This window comes from Chiloscyllium plagiosum, chromosome 33 (genome assembly GCF_004010195.1).
Source record: "Chiloscyllium plagiosum isolate BGI_BamShark_2017 chromosome 33, ASM401019v2, whole genome shotgun sequence".
In the NCBI taxonomy this organism is placed as follows: Eukaryota; Metazoa; Chordata; class Chondrichthyes; order Orectolobiformes; family Hemiscylliidae; genus Chiloscyllium; species Chiloscyllium plagiosum.
This window is the reverse complement of record NC_057742.1, coordinates 21,727,941-21,752,015: the sequence shown is the minus strand read 5'-3', so window position 1 is coordinate 21,752,015 and position 24,075 is coordinate 21,727,941. Positions and strand designations below refer to the sequence as shown.

At 37.3% G+C, this 24,075-nt stretch overlaps 1 protein-coding gene across 1 annotated transcript; it reads left to right on the top strand.

The window, feature by feature from the left end:
• Positions 1-107: 107 nt before the first annotated feature.
• LOC122539934 (pyruvate dehydrogenase (acetyl-transferring) kinase isozyme 2, mitochondrial-like) lies at positions 108-23,868 on the top strand. Its single transcript, XM_043675135.1, has 11 exons — positions 108-341; positions 5,881-6,022; positions 8,531-8,602; positions 9,803-9,987; positions 10,750-10,839; positions 13,159-13,236; positions 15,324-15,397; positions 16,682-16,780; positions 17,050-17,160; positions 17,289-17,402; positions 22,121-23,868. Exons 1-11 carry the CDS (start codon positions 224-226, stop codon positions 22,262-22,264), a joined length of 1,227 nt encoding a protein of 408 aa, XP_043531070.1. The 5' UTR covers positions 108-223; the 3' UTR covers positions 22,265-23,868.
• The last annotated feature ends 207 nt before the right edge of the window (positions 23,869-24,075 follow it).

Genomic DNA, 24,075 nt, shown 5'->3' with positions numbered 1-24,075 from the left:
GTATAGCGGGCAGTGTGTGTGAGAGAGAGAGCGAGCGCGAGGCCCCGGGTGTAGGGGGACAGTGTCCGAGGGGGACTCCGGGTGGAGGGGGGACAGTGACACCGACACCGCGGGGGTAGAGAGGGAGAGAGCAAGCCCACAGTAGAAGGGACAGTGAGGGCGGAGTGAGTCCTTAGAGGAGGATACTGCTGCAATAACAGCTGCAGCTGCAGCAACAGCAAATATGAAATTCGTTCGCTTCCTTATGAAGAACTCGGCCCTGGCCAACGTACCAAAACATATCGACCATTTTTCCAAATTCTCGCCGTCCCCGCTCTCCATTAAGCAGTTTTTGGATTTTGGTGAGTGTATTTTTAATTTGGGGTTATTGGAGGTAACCAGGCTTGTTTGTGAGGAGCTTGGGTTGCCTTGTCCATACCACCCTCCCCTCCCCAGCTAATGGAGGTGAGGGCGGCGGGGGGTTGGAGAGTACTGTAAGGGCAGCTAGTCTTCCCCAATTCAGGTTCGAGCTTTTTTTTTGGGGGGGGGGGGGAAGTAATATTGTCTGGTAACAAATCTCTGCCAACTCAGCTCGCCCTGTCAGAGACGCACGATGAGTTTGATCAATTTGTTTTTTTGTGTGTGGAAGGGTATTAGTGAAGTGCTGCCCCTATCCCCCATTCTGCTTTTATCTGAAGCATTTAATGTTTAATGGAGTTGATTTTTAGCACGCTATTGAGCAGAGGGCTCGTTTATGGAAACGTGCAGGCAGTTGTTTTTGTGTGTCTGGAAAGTAATTGCCAAAGTCATATCAAGTTTAATGTTTCGAAATTTCGCTCCCATGATAAATGTTTACATGTTTTGCGCACTGCTGCAGATTTAAAATTTTGGACCTTTTCCCATCCATTGGTCATCAAAATAGTTATCAAACAAAACTCTGCTACTTGGCTTTTAGGGGTTTATTGCTTGAAGCCATTAGGAGCACACAATCATTGACTTGGAAATTAAAAAGCCTGTTTTGGATAGCTACCCATTTTGCAAAAATAATGCAATCATTGCATCTGCTTACACGAACTAAACTGCAGTGTAAACAAAAGTGAATGCAATGGAGAACGTGTAAGGTCATTAATTTTCAGTTAACCTGGGAGTTTCCTGAAAAACTTGCGCCAAAGGTTGGCGCATCTCTAAGATTGCTAAAAGTCAAGAAATTCAAACATTCAGGACAGACTGGTCCTGATTAGCTGACTTTGCATGCTTAATGCTGGTATTTATTTTCCAATCAGGATGTTTTGGTGTAATGGTAACGTGCCCTGTGGTTGAGCCAGAAGAACCCGGAGACCCGGGTTCAATTCCCGCCTCAGGCGACTGACTGTGTGGAGTTTGCACGTTCTCCCCGTGTCTGCGTGGGTTTCCTCCGGGTGCTCCGGTTTCTTCCCACAGTCCAAAGATGTGCAGGTCAGGTGAATTGGCCATGCTAAATTGCCCGTAGTGTTAGGTAAGGGGTAAATGTAGGGCTATGGGTGGGTTGCACTTCGGCGGGTCGGTGTGGACTTGGGCCCAAGGGCCTGTTTCCACACTGTAATGTAATGTAATCTAATCTTAAAAAAAACTGGGATGGGTCTCTCCAATCCCAGAGATGTGTCACATCATGTTTGAGCAGTTTCTTTTTTAAAAAGATGTTCTAGTGGAAGTTAATTAAATTTGATTAACATCTTTTAAGACATAATTGCCTAAGGTGGCTTCTAACTCAATACAATGAATGGAGATAGGTTAAATTCATAGGATGATAGATGTGAAGAATTCAGCATTGTTTGTTCTGCTGTTCCCTCTCATTTGTACCCCTGTTATAGCCCTGTAAATGTTTCCTTTTAAAATATGGATTTACCTTCATTTTCCCTTGCTACCTTCTAACATAAATGTTTGGTCAAGCCACATTTTTACATTCTGTTGCACTTCACAGAATCCCAGAAGTGTTACTATACAAAAGGAGACCAAGCAGCCCAACATACCTGCACCAGCTCTTCAAATTAGCATCATTACCTCGTACCGGTGTCCTGCTTTGCCTCCCATAGCCTTGCAATTTATTTCTCTCCAAATAATCATCTAATGCCCTCTTAAACGTTTCAGTTGAACCTGCCTCTACCGCACTTTGAGGCAATACATTTTGTGATTTTAGAGGTTTGTAGCTCAGATTGTGGATCAGGTTGTAAGTTTGCTTGCTGAGCTGGTAGATTTGTTCTCAGACATTTCATCACCATGCTCGGTAACCTCATCAGTGAGCCTCCAATGAATGCTGGTATTCTACCGTGCTTGTTATTTGTGTGTCTTGGTCTGTTGTGGTGGGTGATGATCATACCTGATTCTTTTTCTGAGAGGTTAGTAAATGGGGTCCAAATTGATATGTTAATGGAGTTCCCGTTTGAATGCCAGGCCTCTGGGAATTCTTGTATGTGTCTTTGTTTAGCATGTCCCAGGATGGATCTATTGTCCCAGTCAACCTGGTTTCCCTCTTTGTCTGTGTGTATGGATATTAGTGATAGTTGGCCTTGTCTTTTGGTGGTGCTCATGTATTCTAGTGACTAGTTTCCTGCCTGTCTGTCCAATGTAATGTTTGTTGCAGTCCTTGCAGGGTATTTTTTTATATGATGTTTGTTCTGGTACAGGGTTCTTTAAATTCATCAGGAACTCTTTCAGCTTGGTGGTAGGTGTGTGAGCTACCATGATGCCAAGGGGCCAGAGTAGTATGATTGTCATCTCAGTGATGTGTTGAATGTGTGGCAGGATAGCTAAGAGCTTCTGAGCATGTTGTGTCTTGTTGTTGAGGTCTATTGTGTAGGAATCTGTGGACTGCGATTGGGTACCCATTGTTCCTTAATATGTTGTCGGTGTTTTTCCTTGGCTTCTCAAACTCCTTGGTGCTGCAGTGTGTTGTGGCCCATTTAAATAATGTCCTGATGCATCCTCGTTTGTGGGTGTTGGGATGATTGCACATGTAGTTAAGTATCTGGTCAGTGTGTGAGACTTTCCTGTAGACGCTGATCTGCAGTTCTCCATTGGCTCTTCATTCTATTGTGACCTTTTAGGAAGGAGAGTGTGTTATTGTTCTTGTCGTCTTTCTTTGGTGAGCTTTATAGCAGTAAAGATGTTGTTTATGGATATGTGGGTTTCTTTGAATTTTTTGCATTTTGTGATGATAAAGATGTCATCCACATAGTGGACCCAAAGCTTGGGCTGGATCATGGGAAGAGCTGTTTGTTCTAACTTCTGCATAACTACTTCTGCTGAGAGTTCTGATATTGGCATCCCATAGACATCCCATTGATTTGTTTGAGATTTTGTTGGTGAAGGTGAAGTAGGTTGTGAGGCACAAGTCTACTAGTTTGAGGATGCTATCCTTGCTGATGAAGTTGGTGCTGTCAGGCATTTGTAACCTTGATTCGTCTAGCAGTGAAGCCAGTGTTTATTTGGCTGGGGTGATATTTATTGATGTGAATAGGGCCGTCACGTTGAAGGAAACTATGACCTCGTCATCCTCTACATTGGTGTCTTTGTTAAGGAATTTCTGGGTGGAGCAGATGGAGTGGCTTGGGTCTTCTATGAGTTGTTTGTTTGTATGAGTTGCAGTTCCTTTGCCAGTCTGTATGTCGGTGTACCAGGAAGTGAGACAATGGGTCTAAGGGGGAGCCACTTGTTTATGTACCTTTTGGTAATCCATAGAAATGGGGTGTTTTGGATCCAGCATGATTAGATTGCATGGTGACGAAACATCTGAGAATAAATCTACCAGCTCAGCGAGCAAACTTACACCCTGGTTCCATATCCTAGCTACTCATTGTGTAGAAAGTTTTATTCCCTTACCACATATGCTTCTTTTACAAATTGCTTTAAATCTATACCCTCTCATTCTTACACCTTCTACGAGCTTCATGCTATCCACTCTATCCAACCCACTGATCATTTTGAATATCTCTTAGCCCTCCTGTCTCCAAGGTAAACAACTCAATATGTTTAATGTATCATCATAACTCTCTCTTTCCTATCATTCAGCTAGTTTTGTATGCACATTACCACTGTCCCTTTTATTCCAGGGCCTAAACTTTCTCCATGAATCTGTTGTGTGCTTTCTCCATATCCATAGATTCCTTCAGTATTGAAAAATCTGTTAATTTTATTTTTCTTCTTGAATATACTAATACAAAGGTATAGAATTTCCAAGATTCATAATCCACTGAATGGAATTTGTCCTCGTCTCAATCTTAAACATCTAACCTATCATTCTAAGTCCATTGAACCTTACTTTCAGAAAATAAGAAACATTTTCCCAGCGTTTTCTATGAACCGCAATGGTACATTAAATACATTGCATTCTCAACAGTTGTGTAGTTTTAACTAGAAAGCAGCTGAAAATAGAAACACAGTTCGTTCAAGAACAAAGAATACACAAGGAACAGAGATTTGATTCAGGTGATGATGACATTGACGGAATTGATTTACCAAGTTGCAGTAGTAATTATCTCTTGTCACCTATGCGAGATAGTCATTGATCTATCCAGGATGGGACCATTCGCCACAGCATGGTTTTCATTCCTCCACAAGTTGATGATGCTTTAGCTGTTGTTTTGTTTGAATTTTCCTCCTGCAAACCTCTGCTGTTTCCTGCAGCACAGCGCTTTGTACTAATTATTTGGGTACTGTGGAATGTTTTTGGGATGTTTAGATGACGTAAATGAAAGTTGTTGTATGTGGTATTATGTAAATACCATTGTAAATGTAGAAGAGATCACATAGCCATCTCCTGCCATAAGGTCATTGGATTTTAATTGGGATTTTGAAACACACTGTTTCTTTTTAGTTTATGGTCGTTGAGCCTCAACTGCCCTCTATCTGTTATTCAATCACTCAAAGCTGTCAAAAAATCTTATTTGATTATTGAATATTAATTCATCTAACTATGGTAAAGGGAGGGAAAGGAGCTTCCAGACCCATGCCTCTTTAGTTTGCAGAAACCTTTTACTGGGTACATAGATCTTTCCGTTTAATATTGATATTAACATGGAGAATTAGCTATAATTTGGTTAATCAGGCTTGCAAAAGCACACTGGGTAAGAGGAAGTATAACTTCTTCGTTAACTGTGAGCAAACTTGTTTCTGTGATTATAGCGGCTACCAGTTTGACATTTCTTTCAGAATCTGCCCTTACAACTGTTCCAAAAATTGCAATTTTCCCAATAAGCAATACACAGATTTTTTTCCCCAATATGAAGTATGCATACTTAACTTCATCACATACACACATATATAAATATTTATTAAGGAAGATCAGCTACATTCCCAGGAGATGGTCTTAGTTATAATCAGTTTCTCCCTCTCTGGGAGATGTGTCCTTTTTCTATGACATCATTGACATCAAACTCAAAGCAAGAAGTATTATGTAGAATCTTGCGTGTTTCTGACCCAGGACACTAAATACCGATAGCTTGAGTTTTCCTACTCAAACTGTGTACATACCAGTGTGCATTTGATACTTGAGATTTCCTGCATCACATGCCCTTGGGATTCAAGAGTGGAATTTAATTTGCCGTATTCCCAAATTAAATCATGTGCTGATGCTTCATGCCATCAAACCAGCTCCATGCGTGGACAAGAGTTGGAGTAAAAGTATGAGGACAGAAAACAGAATTAAGCAAACGTAACAGCAAATAAATCATAGCCTCCAGTGTGTGTTTGGACATCAAGTGAGGACAACATTAAATTGCATGCATCAGGCATGTTATTATGAGTTGCAAGCACAATGGAACTGAGTTGTAGCATAATTCTTATTATTTTTGGAAGGGAATAAAATTGGGTGGAAGTTGTTGAAACTTGGCATTTAAGTACAGTGTTGCATTCTTATCCACTTAGGCTCAACAAATGCCTGTGAGAAGACCTCCTTTATGTTTCTGAGGCAAGAGCTGCCTGTGAGACTCTCTAATATTATGAAGGAAATCAATCTCCTCCCAGACCGGCTACTTGGCACACCTTCCGTTCAGTTAGTCCAAAGCTGGTGAGTAGCCACACAAAAGATGGTCATACAAGTGAGAGAATCTCCTCGAATAATGTGTCTCTTATGTGTGGCTTCTTCAAAGCAGTAAATTTTCAATGCAGGACAAATAATATTGTGCAATATTGAAATGTTTTCCATCCACCTCAGTGATGCTAGCTTTATGCTTGTGACAATATTAGAAGGGTGTTACTAAAACTGGCCATCTGGTTAAATATGTTTGGTCATGATATGAGTTGACCTATATAAGCTGATGTATCCTGTTTCAATTATCTGACAGTTATCCAACTGGAACTGTGTAAACTATACTGTGAACTTTCCCCCACTTAAGTTATGAGACTTATTTATATAAATGGGAAAGTGAGGGCTGCAGATGCTGGAGATCAGAGCTGAAAATGTGTTGCTGGAAAAGCACAGCAGGTCAGGCAGCATCCAAGGAACAGGAGAATCGACGTTTCAGGCATAAGCCCTTCTTCAGGCTTATGCCCGAAACGTCGATTCTCCTGTTCCTTGGATGCTGCCTGATCTGCTGCGCTTTTCCAGCAACACATTTTCAGCTCTTATTTATATAAATACCTTCTCATATTTGGATTATGCCTTTCTTGATTGTAAAAGCCAGTGCAATATGTCTTATGCATAGTGAAATGTGAGAGCCTATTAATCCACTCACTATCATTAAATTACTGACAAATTTGATTGCCATTGTTTCATTATAGTTTGATAGACATAATTCCACAATTACAGTCTGTTTTGGTACAGAAAAACATTCCTGAGAAGCATTACAGTTTTGAATGTTAAATTCATTGTGTCCTACAGTCTCCTGAAGTGAATTCTGTATCCCTAGAACTCAAAACAGTGTTAATTTTCAGTCACTAAACCTCAATTCAATTTTATTAATGCTTTGTGAGGAAGTGAGAGAGTAGTAAGTAGTTTCGTATTTCCTGCTTTGACGCCTGAACTTTCTAGACTGTAGTGTCACTCAGACAGTTGAACTTTATAAAAGAGGCTGGAAGGGTGAAGTACTGTTTTCCATCTGAAAGTTGAATTTAAAGTATGTCTTAAGCAGAAAGAGGCCGTATTGGGTCTACTTTGTAAATCTGGCTTTGTGTACAGACTGGCTAAGAAATTCTGAATGTGAACATTTTTGCTTTGTATTTAGTATTTATTTCCATGACATTCTCTAAATTCTGTATGCACAATTAATTTTAATTTCCAATGTGGGCATGTACTAGTGTCATCTTCATACACCAGTATGGCTGTCTTGAGTTGGTTGCCAAATTATCAAGATATAATAAGTGAGTTTATATGAGAGCTTACAAATGCTAGTAAACTAATTGACTTGCCCCCAAGTCTATTTTCTTAAATATTACAGTTATTGTTAAGGATAGATATATCAAGATTTTCCAAGTTATTTAGCTTTTAGGAACAGCATTCATTTAAAAAAAAATCAGTGTTGGAAACTAATGTTGAATGGTGTAAAATCTTGGAGCTTTTTTAGAATACAAGTGCTTACATTGCATTAGGCACCAATCAGTCAAGTATAATTAAATAGGGTACCATTGAATCTGAACCATACAGAGCCTTCTTGCAGTATTGTGTATGTTCTAACCATGTAAACTGATGAAAAACTAATGTGCAACTGAATTAACAGGTCTGGAAGTTTCCAGTTCAAGTCAGCAGTTTGCGCTGAGCTAGTTGATTTTTGCTGGAAAAATGTTGAAGTGCTATTATTGCTCGCTATGCCTAATCTAACAAGAATAAAGATTAGATACTGTTTGTGCTTGATCACTATACATTGCGCAAATGTAAGGACATTGATCCTGAATTATGATTGGGTTTGGTGTGAAGTCAACAGTACAATAGCATTCTGATGTTGCTAGTATTTGGAGGGTTGCCACTCCCTACTAAAAATAAGGGAAAACATTTAAATTAAAATTGAAAATTTGAAGTCAAATGAATAACGTCACTCCTTTTAAAGAATTTGTTTTGGATGATTTTAACTATTTGAAAAGCATTGTGTTTTACATGGAGCTTGAACTCAATGAACTAATTATTTGTTCTGGTCAAGGCAGTTCTCTGACTAGAGTTTTGTCAGATGATTTTGTTGAGACAAATGTTGCAAATAAGGGTAGCTACAGTAATGTTGAAGATTAGCAATTGACAGTTTTAAGAAAACTTGGCAAATTTGTTTAATGAAGCAAATAAAACCAAATGTACTTGCACAATAGTGTAGTTGCAATCAGTGAAACTGCCTCAGTTAAACATTCAAAATCTCAAACCTCTTGATCTTCTGGTCTAAAACCTTCTTTAAACACTGAGCCCTCTGAACTCCATGAAGCTACCCTAAATGCGTCTTTTCAGCAGAGCACTCTCACAAACATGTTTTAATTGATTTAGATATGACCAATGTACTTTTTAATTCTTAAATTGCTTAACTGCTTTTATTGATCCATGAGTTTTGTACATTGTGATAAATGAAGCTTCATACATGCTAACTCTCTTTTCATTTAGGTATGTTCAAAGTCTTTTGGATATTCTTGAGTTTTATGACAAGAACCCTGATGATCTGCGAGTTTTATCAAGGTATGCTTTTAAAATATTAAATAATTTGCAACTTACTGTAGTATTGTTATTTACTTATTGAGTTTTGACAGAATATTCAACTGTTCTTTTTGTTGAGTTCTTTACCAGCAATCTCTTTCTTGCCAATGGCAGTCAGTATAGTACATTGGGAAGGATTTCTGCATTATAAACACATCTTTAAAGCCGTCATGTTCCAGAGTGATTAGTGAACCTGGACCTTTTGACACAGAAGCATGGTTGCTAAATGGTGACTTCATCTAACACTTGCCAAAAAAGTCAGCTTATTGGTGTCTTGTATGGTCGACCTTTCGAAAGTGTATTCACTGATTTGTAAAATAAAAACCCTGTTAACAACTGCAGGTTGTCATTACAATTTTTGTCTTTGAGGTAGCATTTTGAAATATGTTAAGTTAACGTGAAATTGACAGCAAGATCAATTTAAGGTAATCTTCGAATCAATGGCCCACCAAAGATCTTCCCAACCTGCCCTAGCCCCTGACCCTATCTCTAATCCTGCATTTGACATGCCTCATCCACCTGAACTGTACATCCCTGTACACTATCAATCTACCTGCACATCTTTGGAATATGGGAGGAAAGTCAAGGAGCCCACACAGACTGAGAGAATGTGCAAACTCCATAACAGACAATTGCCCGAGGCTGGATTCGAACCTGGATCTTTTGTGCTGTAAGGCAGCAATGCTAATCACCAATGCACCACCTATGATTCCAGGTAATTTAAGGCTGTTTATGAACCAATACCTTTTTAAAGGTCTTCAATTCATTTTTGTCACCAATAATCTTCTGTGAGCTTGCAGGAGCCCAAGGCATTGAAATGTGAATTGTCACTTTCACTATTGATTACAAGAGAAAAAACTTTTGTGCTTTTTGTTTACTACAGCATATTTGTGCATTTCAATGCTTATCAACTTCACTATTGATATCATTTGGGATCTGACTGTAAGGGCAATTTGAGGAAGAAAATATCACTAAATTCTTTAGACGATTTTTTTAAGGTGTTTTAATATTAGTCTTTCACATTTGATTCTGGAAGCCTAATATCAAGGGCCAACCACTTGCATTAGTTTATTAAATCTTTCTGTAGAAAGATTGGATATAAAATCAGTCTAATCTAACAATGTATAAAGCTTTCATATGTGCTATATCTAAAAGGCTTGTTTTTTTTTTGCACGATCTTAGTTTTACAGATGCCTTAATTACAATTCGGAATAGGCATAATGATGTTGTTCCAACAATGGCACAAGGTGTTATTGAGTACAAGGAATCATACTTAGAAGATAGCATCACTAGTCAAAATGTACAGTACTTTCTGGATCGCTTTTACATGAGTCGTATTTCCATCAGAATGCTCATCAATCAGCATAGTAAGTGAAACATTTGTGAGAAAACCCATGTTATTGTTCATGAGTGAATTTTCATTTCAGAAACAACTTTTGTAAAAAATTGAAAAATGTAATATGTAATACAAACAAGGAATAGGCCATTCACCTCTTCAAATTTGCTCTGCCATTCAGTAAGACCTTGGCATGTCTAATTGTAACCTCAAATCTTCATTCTCACCTATGACCTTTTCGCCGCCTCGCTTCACAGAAATATGGCTACCTCTTCCTTAATATTCAAGGACTCTTATTTCTGCCATCTTTTCAAGCATAGAGGTCCAAAGGCATTCAACCTGCTAAAAGAAAATTTCACCCCTCCCCTGTTTTAAATGGGTGACCCCTGACTTAACAGCGACTGCTAGATGTAGATTCTCCTTCAGGAGGAAATCTTTTTTTCTCTACATTTATTCTATTAAGACCTCTTAGTATTTTGTAAGTTTCAATCAAAGTTATGTCTCACTCTTTGAAACTCTAGCATATACAAGTCTAACCTGTCCAACCTTTACTCATATGACCACTCACTCTTTCCATGCACTCGCCTGGATAGACCTTCTCTGAACTGCCTTTAATATGTTTAACATCTTTCCTTAAAGGTAACCAGTGCAGTGCACAGTGAACAATGGCACATATTGAATATTTGTGATTTTAATGCTATGAATGACAGGGTTATTGTCATAAAGTTCTCGATCACTTTTGTCACAATCAAAATCTAATCTGCTAACATTTAATACTTTCTTCTTTCCCAAGCACTAATTTTTGATGGCACAACAAACCCAGCTCATCCCAAGCACATAGGCAGTATTGATCCAGACTGTGAAGTTGTAAATGTCATCAGAGGTATGTTTTTTTTTCCCCTCTGGAAAGTACTTTCATGTATTGATTAGGAATTATAAGTTACCACAAATAGTTAAAATCCACAATCAGAATCTGTTTTGTCTGTTTGAATTTTCATATTCATAAATTTTAGTAGAAGAGAAACATAGAAAATAGCAGAGGGCATAGGCCATTCAGTCCTTCGAACCTGCTCTGCCATTCAATATGATCTGATCATCCAAATCATTTGTTCCCATTTTCACCCTGTTCCCATTGAGTTCTTCAGACTTAAAAACCATATCTTCAAGTCTTTAAATCTTCAAGTTTTCATGATTTTGGCCCCAAAGGCTTTCTGTGGCAGCAGGCTCGCCACTCTGTAGGTGAGGACATTTCTCTCGCTCTCAGTCCTAAATGACACATGCTATGTCTTAACTGTAACCACTGGTTCTGGATTCTTTAGTCACCAGTAACGTCCTTTCTGCATTTATCCTGTCTAGTCCTGTTAGAATTTTATAGGTTTCTGTGAGATTTCCCTACCGTCACCAACCACCATGCTTCTAAACCTCATAACCGATCCAGGATCTCTTCCGACCAGCCCTACCATCCCAGGAATCAATCTAGTAAACATTAAATTCCTCCTTCCATAACCAGGACATCCTTCCTCAGATAAGGAGACTAAAACTGCACACAATACTCCAGTGTGGTCTCACCAAGGACCTGGATGATTGCAGCAAGATATCCCTGCTCATGTACACTGGTTCCTTAATTAATATGCAGATGTTTTAAGATCTGTGAAACATCTATGCAAATGTTTTAAAATCAGCATTGAAGCTTTGTGATGATGTTTTCATTTGTATTTGTGTTTACATACCCCCTTAACACCATAATTTTTGTTTCTAGTATTAGCCTATGACATCTTTAAAGCTAACAATGTAACTATTTATATTATATAATGATTGGCTGCTGCGATAATCAGATGGTGATACTGAGCTTCTCGTACAACATATCTATCAATTCACAAATATTTCTTTGTAAGTATCTAGGAAACATCAACATCTAATGTCTTAAACATCCCTGAAAGGAAATAAAAATTTGAATGCTTTTATCTTGTACCAGTCAGAACTAGGATACAGGAAACATGCTTAAAAAAGGAAGTGCACATTTATACAGCATAAGAGGGTGTTAATTGTTTGGGCTAACATTGACCGAAAGATCCAGCAGGAACAGTCTACTGTCAATCTTAATTCTCAGACTAAGTAGGTAAGTCTGAGAACTAAGATCGATAGTTCACTACTCTGGCTGCATCTCCATGCCAATAATAGCTCAAACAATCACCCTTTTCTCATGCTATTCAAATTGGTGTCCTATTTTCCAAGCCTGGTTGGAATAGTCTCTACCATAATCCTGATGAATGAGAGTTGTAAATCTTGTTTCCTTTTTGTAATGTTTAAGTTCTGTACTAGTAAGCAAATATGTCTTGAACAAAATGTGTGATTTATCAGTATTTAATGTCTACTATTTTAGATTAGATTACTTACAGTGTGGAAACAGGCCCTTCGGCCCAACAAGTCCACACCGACCCGCCAAAGCGTATACCACCCAGACCCATACTCCTACATTTACCCCTTCACCTAACACTACGGACAATTTAGCATGGTCAATTCACCTAACCTGCACATTTTTGGATTGTGGGAGGAAACCCACGCAGACATGGGGAGAATGTGCAAACTCTACACAGTCGCCTGAGGCGGGAATTGAACCCGTGTCTCTGGTGCTGTGAGGCAGCAGTGCTAACCACTGTGCCACAAAAGTGGCAGTGACATTTTTTTACATTTATTTTTAGTGAGCAAGTATTCAGTTTTTTTTGAATATCAAAATACATTTTTTAAAAATCTAATACTTCAAATTGCTCTTTTAATGCATGGAAAGTAGTAATAAACTGTTTCCAAGATGTTAGATGGTTATGAAAATTTACTTTCCCTTTTTTCCCTTGGTCAAAAAGCACTTAATGATTTCCATATCTCTTCCTGTGTTGCCAATACAGCAGCCAGTAAGAGCATTGTACATGTAGATTTTGTTGATTCATCTGCCTTTGTTTCAACATTTTCTCACACTGGAAAACATTTGCTTCTTGTCTCCATGTTCACCAAATTGGTCCATATCAGGATTCGATTTGTTAACAGCCTCATTGTTGAAGTTCCATTGTATCATAAAGCACATGTAGCAAGTAATTAGAAATGTAGGAGCTTTGCATAAAATGGTTTTATATTAACATATGCAATTTTGCTTTGAAAATGATTGCTGTTGTTATATGGATAGTCACTATCAGCTTACTGTTCACAGATGCATATGAAACTGCTAAACTCCTTTGTGACCAATATTATATGGACTCTCCTGCACTGGAAGTGGACCAATACAATGGTAAAGTTGCATGTATTAATTTATAACTGTTATTGATGATCAAAGCAACCTGGAACATCTGGTTAGTGCTGTTTGTTCCTTTTTCCAATATAACTGTTCCTTTCAAAAATAAATATATAAGCCTTATGAAATTGCTATTTAGCAGTTATTAATGTCTGTCTTAGCCTAAGACCTGCATATCCTTCCAACTTGGTATAGCAGGTTTTGTTTTTTATTAATTTCTTTATCATTCACATTTACAGTTAACTAACTTGCATAATTTTTTTTCTCTTTCTCCCCCTCCCCAACAATACCTACTGATTGCTGGAGTATGTCATTAGCTCCTCAAGCTGATTGCACTATTCAATTTGATGAATTATCTGACCCTACCTCGTATGCCTATGTCTGTCTTACATCATTGTCTTAGCATTGATCATTACAAATTCATCAATTTCAGTTTTAAAGTTAACAATTGATGTAACGTGAGTTACTGTTTGCATGAGACTATTCCATCAGGCCATAATATATGACCATAAGATAGAGGAGCAGAATTAGGACATTTGACCCATTGAGGCTGCTCTGCCATTTGATAGTGGCTGATCTGTTTTTCAACCGCATTCTCCTGCCTTCTCCCTGTAACCCTTGATCCCCATACTAATCAAGAACCTATTTATCTCTGTCTTAAAAGAACACAATGACTTCACAGGTCTCAATGGCAATTAATTTCACAGATGCACCACCTTCTGGCTGAAGAAATTCCTCTTCTTCTCAGTTCTAAAGGGTCATCCCTTCACTCTGAGGCTGTGCCCTTGATTCCTAGTCGTTCCTACTAGTGGAAACATCTTCTCCACGTTCTTTCTATCTAGACCTTTCAGTATTCTAAGTTTCAGTGAGATCCCATTCATCCTTCTAAATTACATTGAGTACAGACCTAAGATTCTTCATCCAATCCTCATATGACAAGCCCTTCATCTCTGGGATCATTTTGTAAACCGTCTCTGCACCTCCGCTAATGCCAGCACATCTTCCTTCGATATGGGGCCCAAAATTGCAGGTAATAATCCAAATGTGGTCCCATTTGTGCCCTTGAATTCTAGCCCTCTTGAAATGAATGCAAGCATTGCATTTGTCTTCCTAACTGCCAACTGAATGTTAACCTGAAGAGAATCCTGAACAAGGACCGCCATGTCCCTTTGTGCTTTAGATCTCCAAAGCCTCTTGCTATTTGGAAAGTAGCCCACACCTCTTACTACCGAAGTGCTTAACCTCATACTTTCCCAACCTTGAATTCTATCTGCCACTTCTTTGCCCACTCTTCTGGCCTGTCCAAGTCCTTCTGTAGCCTCCCTGCTTCCTCAATACTACCCGCCCCTTCACCTATCTTTGTGTCATCTGCTGACTAACCAACAATGCCCTCAGTTCCTTCATCCAAATTGTTAATGTATGACATGAATAGTTTTGGTCCCAACACTGACCCCCTGCAGAACTGCACTAATTACCACTGCCGTCATGGAAATGTGCCTTTATCCTCACTCTCTGCTTTCTGCTAGTCAGCCAATCCTCCATCCATGCCATACCTTGCCTCCAACACCATGGGCTCTTTTAGTTAGCAGCCTCCTGGGCAGTACCTTGTATGAGACCTTCAGGGACTCCAAATAGATCACATTTGATGGATGTCCTTTGTCTAATTTGTTCGTTACCATCTTCTGCTAGTTCAATAATTATTACTTTGCATGTTATAGTGCTTTCCTGTCCTAACTTCAAAATTGAAAGGTCTGGCACTAATATTTAGCACTGTTGGTACTAAACTTCCCAACCCAAAGAAATAATCATTGTCTATCTATCATGTCTTTGCCCTAGATATCTTAAATATTCATCAAATCAGCCCTTAACCTTCAAAATTGCATGACTTGCAATCCTAGTTTGTGTAATCTTGGTCTATAGTTTAGCCATTAAGTCTGGCTGTAATTCAATAAGTCTGCCCTGTACTCCTTCCAAAGCAACTTATCTTGAACTGTTTGCAGTGTATCATGTGCTGTCTTAAGTACACTGCTTCTACTACTTGAAAGATAATTCCTTCTGAAATATATTTTTTTTTGTTCCAACAGTAAATGGTTCAGGACCTGTCCATATTGTCTATGTACCATCTCATCTCTATCACATGCTGTTTGAACTTTTCAAAGTAAGAAACCAGCTGTAAAACTTTGTATATACTACAGTGTGATGTTGTGCAATAATGCTATTAAAGTATTACCATACTCCAGAAGAAATGGTTTTCCCCTTTAGGCAAGAAATAAGCTCTTAAAAGTTAAAATATGTACAAAATATAGAGGAACTAATCAAAGATAATGTATGCAAAATCCATCCTTAACCAAGATACTGAGTTAAGGGTTGTCTGTTTATTATTGCTTATTTATCCATTTTTTAAAAAGAAATCCTTCTCAATTTCTGTATAAGTAACTGATCATTTGATGTTAAGAACTGAGTAACTTTTCAGTGCTGAAGCCTGGTGAGAAAACAACTGACAACTATATGCTTTTTGTAAACCTTTAGTCTCCTGGCCATTAAGCAGTGCAATTTCCTTCTTAATAACATGTATTATTAAAATGCAAATGTAAACATATTTGTGCTACAATAGTCTGATAACCTCATGTGATTTAAATTGAGTTCATTATGTTGTCCGTAAGAAAAAGTAACCAAGAACAGGGTGGAGTATAAGCAAATCAGAGGTACAACTTAAGATTCAGATGAGAGCAATAGCTGCAGAGGAGAATGAGTCAACACTAAAATGTTACATGGGAATATGCCATGGCTATGATACAAAGGACAACTAATCAATGTTTGTCCATTGGTTAATGGACTTTGAAATACAACTTGTGTATAAATCTACATTGTAATTCTAAAGTTCAGTAGTGTTGTATTTCTTGTTACAGTGGATGTTATGTACCTTATTTATTAACTTTTAAATACGCTACTAATAAAAGCAAAGTATTATGGACGCTAGAGATCTGAAGTAAAAACACAAGATGCTGGAGAAACGCAGCAAATCTGGGAACATCTGTGGGGAGAACACAGTTAATAATTTCAAGTCCAGGATTAATGTTCAGTCCAATTAATGTTCTTTGAACTCTTCAAAGTCACGCTCGAAAACATTAACTCAGTTTCTGTCTTAACAGATGCTGTCAAACCAGCTGAGTTTCTCTATCCCTTTGTTTATATTAATAAACCAGTAATCCTGTTGGAAAGTATAGCTTTCTAAATATAGTAAAATTGTTCTCATGCACACATTTTATGTTTGGTAACATTATTAATCAGTTTTTAAAAAATATTCGTTTTGGTAGTAGTGTGACTATTTTGTGTTTAATTAATGGATTTTTAGTACTTTCTGCCTGTCAATGAATGTCATTTTTTGCATTGTTTCCAAAAAAGTGAAAATAATCAGTGACATCTTTTATTTTTATTCAAGAATGCCATGAGAGCCACTGTAGAAAATTATGAATCCAGTTCTTGCCTTCCATCTATCAAAGTGAAAGTTGCACTGGGCAGTGAAGATGTCACAATTAAGGTGAAAATTCTTGATATTGTGCATTTTGGAATTACTTTATGCCTGCACTCTGTAAGACAGCAAACAGGATGTCTAAACTGACAATTCAGCTTCTAACAAAGTGTACCAGATGTTATGAAAAAAAATGCATTTCCACTGGAGTGTGTTGTCGCAGTTCCATTTATTCTTATTCTAGTCATCCCATGGATACAGCATGTTGATCATGAATATAAAATCTTCAATATGAGGATCATTTTTTAATCATCATCTGCTTTCTCTGTTTCTTACAGATGAGTGACAAAGGTGGTGGTGTTCCTCTGAGTAAGATAGACCGGCTGTTTAGTTACATGTATAGCACAGCTCCCACACCACACTTGGGAAGCTCTAGAGGTACACCACTGGTATGTTTTATTCATATATTATTTCTATTTCTGAACACATTCTGTATACTGTGTTCTTTTCTTAATTGGTATTAATGAATTTTGTTTTGCAAATGTAGTCTACTCATTCTACACTTTTACATTTTCAGGCTGGTTTTGGCTATGGGTTGCCTATTTCAAGACTTTATGCCAAGTATTTTCAGGGAGATCTTCAGCTCTATTCCATGGAGGGTTATGGAACTGATGCAGTCATTTATTTAAAGGTGAACATCTGCTTTCTTTTGGGGGCAAATTGTATCAATTTGTTCTGTTTTGAGCTTCACATTGAAATGCAAACAGTGCGGTCACTGTGTACAAAAACATTGTTTAATGCTGTTTGACAGTAGATTGTGAAAGTAAAATTCAAATGGAGGGGTAAATATTAGCCACATGAATACCCTTTGTTTTCTTCAGATGGTGCCATGGGATTTCTTGTAACCACTTAAGTAAGCAGATGTGATCATGATTAAAATTCTCATCGCAAAAGAGAACCGTTCCAACACTGCAAACATTCCTTGTTACTCTGCTGAGGTGTAGTGTGAATGAGGTGACTGAGTCTCGAGTGTGGTTTGAACCCACAACCTTTTAACTTTAATTACAGTAGTGTTACTTGAAATAGAGGTGAAAGGTATAAAATTTAGTAACCACACATTGTACTTCTGTAATGTAAATCTAATTTTGAATATAGAAACTTTAAGTATTTGCTTAACATTGTATTAGTTAAACTAGCCAAATCTATTGTGAAATAAATGTGCAATTCAGTTGTTGCATGATTTTGACAGAACTGTAGTCAACAATGGGAAAACTACATTTTTATACTTGGTTTGGTGTAATGAAACACAAAAGTGAACTGAGAATTAAGAGGGATTAAAGATTTTAAGGTTTTTTTTTCATACTCTCAGTACAGAAAAATAAGGAGAGCAAGGTCAGGCAAAACATGGTGAACAAACAACAGTACAGCACAGTAACAAGCCCTTCCGTCCACGTGATGCCTTTCTAAACTTAAAAACCTTTTTCCTCGACATTGTCCATATCCCTCTATTCCTTGCTTGGTCATTTATCTGTCAAGAGCCTCTTAATCGTTGCTATTGTGTACGTATCCATCAGTGTCTCTGGCAGAGTATTCCAGACACTTACCACCACCTGTGTTTTTTAAAAAAAACATGTCTCTTATCTCCTTTCGAATTTGCGTCCTTTTTTCCTTAAACCTATGTTCCCTACTAATTGACATTTCTACCATGGGCAGAAGAGTCTGAATATTCATCCCCTCTGTGCTTCTCATAAACTTCTATCTGATTACTCCCTCATCCTTTGTTGTTCAAGTGAAAAGAAACAAAGTTTGTTCAATTGCTCCTCCTAGGTATTACCCTCCAAACCAGCCAACATCCTGGTAAACAATCTTTACACTCTCTCTAAAACCTCCATATCCTTCTTGTAGTGTGGCAACCACAACAAAATACAGTATTCCAAATGTAGCCTAACTAAAGTTCTATACAGCTGCAATATGATTTGCCAACTTTTAATACTCTATGCCCCGATTGATGAAGGCAAGATAACATATGCTGCCTTGACCACCTTATCCACTTGTTTGCCACTGTCAAGGAACTGTCTTCCTAGATCCCCCCCTATATGTTGATGCAACTAAGGGTTCTGCTATATACTGTATAATTCCCTCCTGGATTATATCTTCCAAAATATATCACGTCTTATTTGTTTCATTTAAACTCCATCTGCCATTTCTCTGCTCAAGTGTCTAGCCATTCCATATTCTACCGTATTCTCTGGCATTCCTCACTATCCATAGCTCCTCCAATCTTTGTGTTATCTGCGAAACTATTAATCAGGCCATCTACGTTCTCCTACAAATCATTTTATGTATATTACAAGCAACAGGGGTCCCAATATTAATACCTGTGGAACACCACTGGCTTCAGATCTCCAATCTGAAAAACACCCTTCCACTGCTACTCTGTCATGTGTGAATAAGTCCGTTCTGTCTTCATCTTACAAGCTCTCCACAGATTCCATGTAACTTCACCTTTTGTATCAGCCTGTTATGAGGGACCTTGTCAAACGTCTTGCTAAAATCCACTTCAACATCTACCACTCTGCCCTAATCCAATTATCTTTGTCACTTATTCAAAAATACAATCAAGTTTTTGAGATGTGACCTTCCCTCTCAAAGTCATGCTATCGCTAATAAGTCCATTTTCTGCCAAATGTGAGTAAATCCTAGCCCTAAGAATTTTCTCCAGTAATTTCCCTACCATTTATGGCTCACCAGCCTGTAATTTCCCAGATTATCCCTGTTGCCCTCCTCAAACAAAGAAACAGGATTGTCTATTCTCTACTCCTCTGGGACTTCTACTGTGACTAAAGAGGACCCAGAAGTTTCCTCACCTGCCTTCTTCAGCATTCAGGGCTTTATCCAATCATATCCTGGAGACTTGGCTAACTTTTAATGTTTTTTCTAAACTCCCAAAACCTCAATTTTTATATTGATATGTTCTGGAATATCATCATACCCCTCCCAAGACTCACCATCCACCATATCCTCCTTCTCTGTGAATGCCAATGCAAAATACCTCACCCATTTCCTCCAGCTCTATGCATAAATTCCTTTCTGTGTTCTTGAGTGGACTTGCCCTTTTCCCTAGCTACCCTCTTAATCCTGTTTGCCAAAGACTTTTTGTGACCCCTTTTAGCTCTCCAAATTCTTTGGTTGAATTTGAATTGCATAGTGTAAGATCTAAATAATGGAAAACTGTGCTACAAGTCAGTACTATGTAAATGGAGAATTTATGAGGTAATCTAAATTGAGAGAAAGAGGTGGAGTAGAATTCCAATAACTTAGTGTATTATTGAAATCTATAAAGTGGCAGGCATTAGTTTGGCTGTATGGATGGCTGTGGGTTGGCCACAATATTTCTGGGTCAGTATTCACACACACAGTTTGGTCTGTGGAATGTTCTTGGCTCCCTTTTTCTTCCCCAAATCCAAAGCTTTTTTTACATATAGTAAATTTTAAAGGTTTGTGTTAGAACTGATAGCGTACTTATGAAAATCCCACAGCCCACACTAGACCTTGTTACACGAGAAATTGAGCCATCGATCATGGTACTCTAGTGGGGTATTTGTTGTGTATTTGCCACTAGTTCAAGTCAGCTTCTGTCTCATTGAACACATGCATTGTTTGGAGTTCAGCTGAAAGATTTATAATTTAGTGATATCATTTGACCTCTATCTTGTTCCATCTTTTTATTAATTGTTTTTATTATTTTGCAATCAAACCTTATTACTTTCTTTAATGCAAAAAGTAACGTACAAGCAGTTTCAATTAGAAATTTACTTGTGATTATGTAAATTTTTGGTTTTGGTACAAAAAAGTTGAACTTTTAATGAATGGGTCTAGAACTGTTTCCAAAATTTTGATGATTCAAAACAGATGAAAAGCTGTGTTTCTGGTTTTGGTTATGTGTTCTTTTTGTCTAATTCAAATAAATGTTTAAACTAAGATGAAACCATTAGCCTTAATTGTATACAGTTAGTGCAATAGCAAGGACAGAACTGCTAAACTGGAGCAAATTACTGCAGATGTTGGAATCTATACTGAAAACAACAAATGCTGACTATGACAGCGGGTCAGACAACATCCATGGAGACTCTAGATGACTCTTCTTCAAAGCTCTGAAGAGCTCTTTTTCTATGGACACTGTCTGACCTGCTGTGATCTTCAGCATTTGTTGGTTTCACTACTAAACTGGACTAAGTCTGAGCATTTTTTAAAACAGACAGTCTCTGAACCCTGATATTTATGTTCAAATACTGACAAAATTACCTATTGCAACAATGTTTTACTACCTGTTGGCTAAGGAATCCTAAACATTTAGCTTTGTCTCCTTGCAGCCCGGCAAATCAGATCTGAGCAATAATTGGTGTCAGTTTCTTGAATGCTTCTAGTGCATGGCCATTGCTGTATACATGTGGATAATTGTGAATTGACACCTACTTTTTCTTGCAGCATCCTGCTGACGGTATTTAATATAGTTTTGATGTGATTACGAAATGTCAGATTTTTAACAATGAACTTTATCTTTTATCGAGGATTATTAAAATTGATTGGCATGCACTGTGATAAGTTTAAATTAGTTTCACCATTATGTTGTTTTCAGAGAGGAGATTCTAGTTTTATCCAGACAAGAAGTCCCATGTCCTTTCTGTAAAATAGAATTTTGGAAAATTGCAGTCACTGTGACACCTGTCCAAGAAAAGAGAATTGTAACACATTTAAGTTTCAACTCTCATAGCTTAACTATATGCACATTAGTTAGATTTGAGTAACTTATATATGACTAAAACATCAGATAAGAGAAACAACAATGGTGACAAATTTTCTTCCAAACCCTTTTGTAAATAGTGACAGCTGATTGAGATATGGTTAAAAAGGTATTTTTAACATTCCAAATTACGACTCAAATACTATGTGCATGGTAACCCTTAAATTTATTGGTACAGATTTTCATTTTGTTTTCTGAATACGTTCTGGTGGGATGTGTAATATTTCAAATTTGGGGAGTTGTGCTGTGATTCATTCTACTATCTCTGTCTGTCGTTCCTGGTCCAGGGCTGACTGAGACTATCGATAATGTCTTATTCTGAAGAGAGAAGCAATTTTTTTCAGTCCATCAGTTTGCACTTAGGAAACACTAAAAGCACTGTTTAGTCACTTTGTACTGTCAACATTGACTACTTTGAGCAAAGTAGACAAATGTTGAGTTTGAAAGTTTACAATTCCCTGCCAGAAAAAAAATCTATTGAGGCAGTGCATTTTAATTTCTGTTGTTTTATTTTTCAATTAGCTTAAGTGGATTTTTGGTAAGTAATTTGCATGTTTACTCAAATTGTATATTTACTAATTTAGTATTTTTACATTCCCTTTCAGGCTCTATCGAAAGATTCAGTAGAGAGGCTACCAGTTTATAACAAATCTGCTTGGCGACATTACCAACATAGCCACGAGGCTGACGATTGGTGTGTACCTAGCAGTGATCCAAAGAACATGGCTGCGCACAAGATTCAGCAATGATGCATGAGCTCATAAGTTCATTTCTACAGAAAAGAATGAAAATGATTCTCTGTCCAATCAGTCATGACATGGGATTTTTAAGACTACAGAATGGCTCTTTCGAGCATTTAATAATATTGAAGCAATAATTAAAATGAGGAATCTTCTCAAATGATTAACATAGAGTTGATTCGAAAGAAATCTTTGTCTTATTTCACTTTTGCAGAATATTACTGTCGAGAGTCAAGAGATCTTGATTGATTTATTGTGGGGAGAGAAAATAGTGGCATTGTTTAGTATTTAAGCTTCAAGTGTCAGATTATTTTTTAAAAGAACATTATGTAACATTAATATTCTGGTTTAAATTCTAAATTAGGAGTGTAAGTAGAAATATCAGTGGTCCAGAGTAATCTGGGCTTTTTCTCACTGAGAATTCAAATTCTGAGCCATACATTACAAAGAAGAAATGTCTCAAACTTGAAGCTTAAAATACAACCATGTACTGTGCACATTATCGATTAAGTGATGACATTTAACAAACCAATAAGTTAAAATGCATTTAAAGTAGCTTACAGATAGTATGATTAAGTGAGTTAAATTTGCATCTTTTTAGGGATGTATGTGTTTACCTTCTATGAATAGGTGATTATAAAATCTCTATCCGCCACTGATTCCTGGACTACTTTGAGTTCAGATAGAATTAAACTCTGAAATTTAGAAATAGTTCTGAAATTCAGTTTGTCTCACTACCTTTATTATTTTTCTTAGGGCTTCATACCTCCGGTTTCTTGCCATTTTCAGGTCCTTTTAATTTCCAGTATTGATTTTGTATCAGTGACATTTTAATCAAGCTCTGCTTTAAATCTTTTTCATGGGAAGAAGGGTTTCCTAGGTTAACTCCATTCTGAGATTATATCTTGTTGTGCGTTTTTCTAGTACAGGGAATATTCCTTGTTAATTGGTTTTATTTAAATTACTTGAAATATAACGTTCACTCGGCCCCTTCAACCTTTATCTTTCTGGTTAATCAATGCTGGAATTTTTCCAAAGTCAGATAAATCATATATCATAAGCACTTAACAGAATATTTTGAACCTTTTTTTTAATATTCTAAATTGTGATGAAGTTCAGTGTTACAACCTTTATATAGTGTAGGTTTGCCCATGTAAGCTTTTTTTTGACCACTAAATTCTTAGAACCCTTCATTCCTTGGTTTATTTCCCTTTGCCTTGCTATTATCCCTTATAATCCTATTTGAAATGCTGTCCAAATTTATTTTTTCTTTAAATCTCAACTGTCCTTCAGTTTTGCAACAATCTGCTCCCTAAATTTATACTACCTCTATATCAACTGTAGATGGTCTATCGCCAATTCTTCATTTCTAGTAAGTGTACTGGTGGAATGCTACATGTTTCTTTTATCTGTATATACATTACGTGTAAATCTGTACATGTGCTTGATGTAAAATGTGCCAAAGATGTGTTTATTAACAAAAAGTGAATTGTTAGTCTTTTAAATTGTTCAGCTGTTGCAATATGCAAATGTTTTTTTTAAACATTAGAGCACAAATCTTGTAGATCCTAAAATGATTGATTAAACTTCAACCTTGTTTGATTTTAAAATAATTCGTTTTGGGAAGATTAAACACATTTCTAATTTTAATGTGAATTTACTTAACGCACAACCACTGTCTTTGGTTGTGTGAGATTACTACCAGCTCTGACTTTATTCTTCACAATTCTGTAGCTCATCATTGTATATTTGTACTCCTCAGCATTATATATGTCTTTGGAAATATATCATGTACAATATGATTGTTTTAAGGACCTAAT

What these genes read in the sequence shown, in the direction of transcription:
- LOC122539934 (XM_043675135.1), top strand. Translation starts at nt 224, where the DNA reads ATGAAATTCGTTCGCTTCCTTATGAAGAACTCGGCCCTGGCCAACGTA. An exon ending in GGAAGTGGACCAATACAATG is followed by an intron (nt 13,237 to 15,323) that starts GTAAAGTTGCAT and finishes TTGTTCCAACAG; the next exon opens with TAAATGGTTCAGGACCTGTC. An exon ending in GCTCTAGAGGTACACCACTG is followed by an intron (nt 17,161 to 17,288) that starts GTATGTTTTATT and finishes TTACATTTTCAG; the next exon opens with GCTGGTTTTGGCTATGGGTT.